General features: G+C 41.8%; 1 protein-coding gene across 1 annotated transcript; it reads right to left on the reverse strand.

Annotated features, from left to right (window-relative positions):
• Window positions 1-379: 379 nt before the first annotated feature.
• On the reverse strand, window positions 380-4,047 carry FERD3L (Fer3 like bHLH transcription factor). The gene has a single exon (XM_073898935.1). It carries the CDS (start codon window positions 1,236-1,238, stop codon window positions 741-743), a length of 498 nt encoding a protein of 165 aa, XP_073755036.1. The 5' UTR covers window positions 1,239-4,047; the 3' UTR covers window positions 380-740.
• Window positions 4,048-7,269: the final 3,222 nt, after the last annotated feature.

Genomic DNA, 7,269 nt, shown 5'->3' on the forward strand with positions numbered 1-7,269 from the left:
GCGACCCGAACAAGGTTTCCGGTTCTGCGAGTTAAGGGGAAGAGAGGGGAGAATGATGTCCCTCCTCAGAGGTCGTCTGTCCCCCGCACTCCCCTTCCTTCCTTATTTCCTTCCTTCTGTCTCTAGACAAGCCAAAGAGGACCAGACCAGAGGTCCGGAGTCCCTTGGCCTCTCAGAAGACCCCGCACCCCTTGCAAATGTTTCTGTCGCAGGACACCCCCCCTCCCCCCGCCCCGCGCTAAGGGCGCGGGCGGGACCGGAGCGCCTGCCAGAGACTGGGCAGAACTGACTCTTGAGAATTAAAAAAAAAAAAAAAAAAAGTAAGAACGTCTATTTCTTTTCTTTTTCTTTCTTTTTAAGGAAAAGAGAAGATTTTTGGACTCTACAGAAGCCCCCGAAGTCTGCAGTTTGGGGAGAGGATTAGCTCCTCACCCAATAGGCGGCAGAAGCTGTTTCTGGGCGCTCGCGTCAACAAGCCCAGCGCGTTCTAACTCCTAAGGCGCCACGCCCGCCCCTGCCCCAGACTCCACGGAGAGCGTTCGCGTGTATATTAACTACGGCTGCCACTCATCTCGAGGGCTGTGGGGATTTCGCAACTCCAAACCAAACTCCAGAAGGCCAGACATTCTGTCTTGAAGAGTCCCTCCTGGCCTTTCGGCCGCATCCTGCCGGATCCCGAAGCACCCCAAGGCCGCGCGCGCCCAGGAGGAGGGGACAGACCCCCCCCATCCCACTCCGCCTCAGCCGGTTTCCTTCTTTTCGCAGCCTTCCAAGAGCTCGGTCATGAAGGAAATGTAGACGATGGCCAGGCGTAGGGTCTCGATTCGGGACAGCCTCTTCTCGTAAGCAAAAGTGGGCACCTTCCTTCGCAGCTGGTCGAAGGCCTCGTTGAGGTTGAACATCCTCTTCCTCTCGCGGATGTTGGCTGCCTGGCGCTGAGCATAGGTGATCACCCTTTTCCTCTTGGGACGGCCCAGCGGGGAGGCGCCTCTCCCATGCTCCTCTTCCTCCTCCTCCTCCTCCTCCCCCTCGTCTACTTCGCCCTCCTCTTCTGGGTCCTCCTCCTCAAAACGTGCCAGCCTCCCGCGTCTTCCCTCTCGGAGCACAAGGTCCCGGTCCCCAAAGGGAACCCCGGGTACGAAGTCGCAGAGGAGAGGGTGCCCAGGGGAGGCCAGGGACAGGTCTGCGACGAAGTCCAGCACGGTGGCGTCCACGCACCTCTCCGGATAAGCCGCCATCGCATCGACTTGGCCCTGCCTCGCATCGGTTTCTCCCAGGGAGGGGCGAGACTCCTAACAGCTCTGAATCTGATGCGGCACCATCACCGAAGGGCCAGGGGGATTAATATTTATAACCAAGTTGATAACAGGATTAGTGGCACCGATAGGGAAGGCTCGGACAATATCGTCCTCTGGAAACTGATGGAAGAAGACAAGCTTGAACACGCATGGAAGTCTCAAAGGGATAGGCCTCCAATTCTGAGATCCTTTTCGATGCGCCACCTGGGACAGTTTGGCAACAAACCCCCAGCCTCTTACCTGCTGTGCTTTTTGTGTCTCTCCTCACCCCCCGCAGCCAACTAATATTCTTCAGGCTCCTTATCTCATGTAGCTCTTTAATTTAGCTTTGGATTTTCAAAGCAAGGATGTTTTCCACCACTCTGGCTTCTCCTTGGCTTCAGAGTAGAAGTCCTGAATCTTGCCACCCGAGGCTGCCAATGGGTGTGAAACAAGTGCATGTGCTTTTAATGATGTCCTGAAGAGGGGCCCTTTCTGCCAGGGGTCGAGGGGAGCTGTTTGTCTGGTATCCCAGTGCAGCGGCTACTGAAAGGCAAGATCTTCCATTAGCTTAAGTAAGCACGGTAGGGGGGGAGCGGAGAGCGCATTCCCAAGAGTCGCTGTTGGAACCGGCTTTCTCCTTCCAGGGCATCGAAACAGCTCTCCTGCCGCGTTACAAACCCTGACTTCTAAAGTCGGTTTTGTTGTAATCAGCCTAACAACTGAGATACTTGACTTTCCTTTCCCTACTTATCTCCTACTCATGTAAAGTGAAAGATTTTACTTCAGGGCAAAAGTTATGACGGCAATAAAATGAAAAAAAGGAGGCTCCTGATATTTTCTCTGAGTGTACTTCACTAACCCCAGAGTGGGGGGGGGGGCGGGAGGGCAAAGCAAACTCTCCCTCCCCCAAAACAAAACATCTTCAGTCTCCTTTCAGAAACGCGATTTACCCTTTGATAAGCCAATGGGTCTATCAGCTCACCCTCTGTTGCAAAGTCTTTGGACTTTTAAATTGCGGATTGGTATTTGTGAACAAAGATAAATCTTCACTTCCATCTGGCTTATTTTCCTCATTGATTGGTACTGCCCTACAGGACTTAAAAGTGGAAACTACACTGAATTCTATTTAAGGGAGATTTAAGAGTTATCATTAGATCATGTTTTTGAGATGAAAGGAAATTTAAAATTTGGTATAAGGAAAATGAAGTTTTACTGTTTTCATAATATCTCTAATATTTTAACGAAGAAGGGTTCATTTTTCCTTCTTTGCCAGTAGCTATATTTATTTTTCAGTGTAGGGATTTTTAAGAAGACATGGAAGAGCAGAATAACATGTTAGAAAATTGTTTTAAAGATGGATTAGAAGAAATAGCCTTAAAGGGTGAGTAAAGAGAGGCCTTTGTCCCAGGAAGAATTCCCAAAGATAATTCCTACTAAGGAGGTAAGTTGTGTGGCTGCTGTTAGTACATTGGACAGCTCCCAGAAACAGCCTATTTCTTACAGGTCAGCACAATTCCTTTTCTTCCTAGCCTCCCCTGTGTACTCCCAGATACTATTAAAGCAGTATCATCTTGAATTCTTCTCTCATTCATTTTTTTCTTTTACCCCATTTGTGTCTATGTTCTCCCTTACTCTTTTGTCCTTTAGTTGATTTTCTTTTCTCGCGTTTATTCTTCACCCCCAAGTGTGCATTGTGTTAGGTAAAGAAGATTGAAATATATGTTCTTGAAAGATGTTAATGAGTATGAGATCCTTGATTATGATTACCTATTGATTTTTACTCAACTTCTTTCAAAGAGAAGACTGAGAAATAAAAAATGAATTAGAATTTCAACATTGGTTAAAGGATAAGTAAATGGGAGAATTATTTATTTTTTTGGCAAGCAGTAACATGCTTTCTAACTCTTGTTTAACTTAATGTGTTTTTTAATATTTGGACACATTTTATACTTGATTTTTAGTTGTTAAATATTTCTCATAACTTCTCTTTTAAGCGCAAACGTAAGTGGATTAAATACCTCATCTTGTGAGAATCTAGTTTGACAACAAAATATATTAAGACACTTATTGAAGAGAAACATGAGAGACATTTAAAAGTAAAATTTAATAAAATAGATGTCAGAAGCTATCATGGGACTTGAAACATTTTTCTTGGACTAAAATTCTTTATGATTTTATGCAAGGGGGTGAATATTTCAATAACCTTATCACAAAGGAAACTGAAGCAAAATTAATGGAACCCAATGCATAGGATTGGTTTGAAATATTAATATTAAAATATTAGGGAATTTATTAAGAATGTCTTAATAGGTATGTCTGTAGCAATAATTTAAAAATATCCCAAGATTTTTAAAAAATCCCAAAATTTAAAAAAAAACCCAAAATGTAAAAAAATCTCAAGATTAATACTTCTGCTTATACCAAAATAATTTCAGTTTATCCTACAAGGTTCTAATCCTGGGGACACAAGTAGAGCAAAAATGTTAAAATCTAAGTTGTAATGATTGACTCTGTTTTTTGTTTATAAATATAATTATGGAACAGAAATAAGTGAAATTGTTTTTCTCTTCTTCTTTTGAAACATCTACTCTAATTTTAAAATGATCTTTTGGAGAGGTGCCTGGGTGGCTCGGTCAGCTAAGTGTCTGCCTTCGGCTCAGTTCATAATCCCAGGGTCCTGGGATGGAGCTCCACATTGGGCTCTCTGCTCAGCGGGAAGCCTGCTTCTCCCTCTCCCTGCCTCTCCCCCCTGTACTCTCTATATCTGTCAAATAAATAAATACATAATCTTTAAAAAAGAAAATGCTTTTGTGGATATTTGGTTTCACAGTAAATATGCATAGTAAATATAGTTAAGTTTATATAACTGATTTGAAACAGTTCATCCCAATGGGAGGAACCATTAAGCCTCATTAAACTTACTATTCATTTTGTTAAAATATTTCCAAATGAAATCAGTATCTTTTCTGCCCTTAGAAGCTCCAGGAAAAATTTCAAGAAATGTAAAAGGAAATCAATTCTAGGGTTTATCCATACTTAGAGTTAAATTCTTGCTTACATTCAAACTCACTTATTGCTATTCTACTTATAATCCTGAGTTCAAATGAAAGTAAGGGCTCCTCAGAATGTTGTAGTTCAGGGATTGGCAAACTTTCTTTTTAATTGGCAAAATAGTAATTTAGGCTTTTTACAGGTCATACAATCTCCGCTGAACTACTCAACTTTGCTTTTGTAGTATAAAGGTAGCCATAGACAATATGTAAATGAAAAAGAATGGCTGTGGTCTCTGAAACTTCATTTACAACATCATGTAGTGGGCTGGATTTGACTCTTGAACTGTAGTTTGCTGACTCTGCCCTATTTAATAAGCCTATCTTCGCATTCCTTGGAATACCTCTTATGGGGACTTGCTAACATAAAGCATTCAAACATATACCGGGGTGCCTGGGTGACTCAGTCATTATGTGTCTGCCTCTGGCTCAGGTCACGATCCTGGGGTCTTGGGATCAAGCCTCACCAGGGTCCCTGCTCAGAGGGAAGCCTGCTTCTCCCTCTCCCACTCCCCCTGCTTGTGTTCCCTCTCTCACTGTCTTGCTGTCAAATAAATAAAATCTTTTAAAAAAAGCATTCAAACATATAAGTGAATATTAAGTTGTTGAGCACATATCTTGTTTATATGTGTATATGTGTGCCAGGAAGATGCAGAGGAAGTGTAAAAATGCTCCTGAAGCAACTGAATTTGTAGGTACCGTCATTGAAATGACATTGAGGTATGTTATAGAGTAAGAAGAAGAGGAGGCATACATAACAGGCTAAAGTTACCATTGCCCAGACTGAAGGCTTTCTAGTCACTGAAAGAAAACAGATACCAAATATGATGATCTGCTCTTTAAAATATTAGCATTACCAGTTTTTGGGTGAATTACATTTAACTAAGAATAAGTAAGGAAAAGACAAAATTCCTGGAAAACAGTCTCCTACTTTGTGAAGTGCTTTCAATTGTCAAAATTCATTCAATGAAGGCAGATGTTTCAAGAGGTTTATTTATTTCCACTCTTATTTCCACCTACCCCCCCCCAACAACTGTGGCAGAAACTGCTCAGCGTTCCCCAGTATCTACTTACTTTTTTTCCTTTTAGTAACAGACCCACCCACACATATGTTAACTGGGCACATTTCTGACCCACTTCATTTTTGCTGAGCACATGTCTACCCCTTGACCATGGAGTAAATGAGACATAATCTGTGCAAGTTCAGGTTGGTCTTTGGAAATGAAATTGTTTGCTATCCACTTGGTGTTTTGTTCTCTTCGCCTAGCCTGGAAGGTGGGTGCTCTGGCAGTGAGCTAGCACTGACCATGTAAGCAAAGACAACACCCTATGGCAGGGGGTGGAAGACGTTTTCTATACAGGGCCAGATAGTATCTATTTCAGGTTTTGTAGGCTATATGATCTCTGTCACAACTATTCAGTTCTACCACTGTAAGGTGAAAACAGCCACAGAAAATACATAAATGAATGGAAGTAGCTACGCTCCAATTTTACTTACAAAAGTAGGTGGCAGGCAGATTTTGATTCTCAGGTTGTAGTTTGCTAAATCCTGCCCTAGGTGATGCAGAGCAACAGAAGGCTGGGACTTGAAATGCTCTCATGAAGTGAGCTGTACCTCTCAAATTCAGATTAGTATGTGAAAAAAATATATACTTTTCAGCGTATCTCAGGTCTCTTTACATGCTTTTTCTGCTGGTGCCTAAAAAATTAGACAATGATTTGAAAGATTAAACAGATGCACTACTTTATTTTTATTTTTTTCAAATTTTTATTTAAATTCTAGTTAACATATAGTGTAATATTTGTTTCAGGAGTAGAATTTAGTGATTCATCATTTACATATAACACACAGTACTCATCATAGCAAGTGCCCTCCTTAATAACCCATCACCCATTTAGCCCATCCCCCACCCACCTCCCTCCATCAACCCTCAGTTTGTTCTCTATCACTAAGGGTCTCTTACAGTTTCTTGCCCTCTCTCTTTCTCTCTTTTTCCCCCTTCCCATATGTTCATCTGTTTTGTTTCTTAAATTCCACATATGAGTGAAATCTTATGGTATTTGTCTTACTCTGACTGACTTATTCTGCTTAGCAGAGTACACTCTAGCTCCATCCATGTCATTGCAAAGGCAAGATTTCATTCTTTTTGATGACTGAATAATATTCCATTGTGTATATATATATATATATATATGTATATATATATATATATACACACCACCTCTTATTTATCCACTCATCGGTTGATGGACATTTGAGCTCTCTCCATAGTTTGACTATGGTTGATAATGCTGTTATAAACATCGGGGTGCATGAACCCCTCTGAATCTGTATTTTTCTATCGTTTAGGTAAATACCTAGTAGTGCAATTGCTGGGTTTTGGGTAGTTCTATTTTTAACTTTTTGAGGAAACTTCATACTGTTTTTCAGAGTGGCTGCACCGGTTTGCATTCCCACCAACAGCACAAGAGTATTCCCCTTCTTCTGCATCCTCACCAATACCTGTTGTTTCCTGTGTTGTTGATTTTAGCCATTCTAACTGGTGTGAGGTGGTATCTCATTATGGTTTTGGTTTGTATTTCCCTGATGATGAGTGATGTTGATGTGTCTGTTATCCATCTGTATCCAAAGAAGTTTGGAAAAAATGTCTATTCATGTTTTCTGCCCATTTCTTAACTGGGTTATTTCTTTTTTGGATGTAGATATGCTACTTTATATCTATTTTTAATTTTTTTAAAGATTTTATTTATTTATTTGAGAGAGAGAATGAGAGAGATAGAGCACATGGGGGGGGAGGGACAAAGGGAGAAGTAGGCTCCCAGCTGAGCAGGGAGCCCAATGCAGAACTCGATCCTAGGACTCCAGGATCATGACCTGAGCGGAAGGTAGTCGCTTAAACAACTGAGCCACCCAGGCACCCTATATCTATTTTTTTAAA

Source organism: Callorhinus ursinus, unplaced genomic scaffold (assembly GCF_003265705.2).
Source record: "Callorhinus ursinus isolate GAN/ISIS: 27379988/994484 unplaced genomic scaffold, GSC_fseal_2.0 scaffold12, whole genome shotgun sequence".
In the NCBI taxonomy this organism is placed as follows: domain Eukaryota; kingdom Metazoa; phylum Chordata; class Mammalia; order Carnivora; family Otariidae; genus Callorhinus; species Callorhinus ursinus.

Excerpts from the sequence above, each read along its gene's own strand:
- FERD3L (XM_073898935.1), bottom strand. The coding sequence starts at position 1,238 with ATGGCGGCTTATCCGGAGAGGTGCGTGGACGCCACCGTGCTGGACTTC.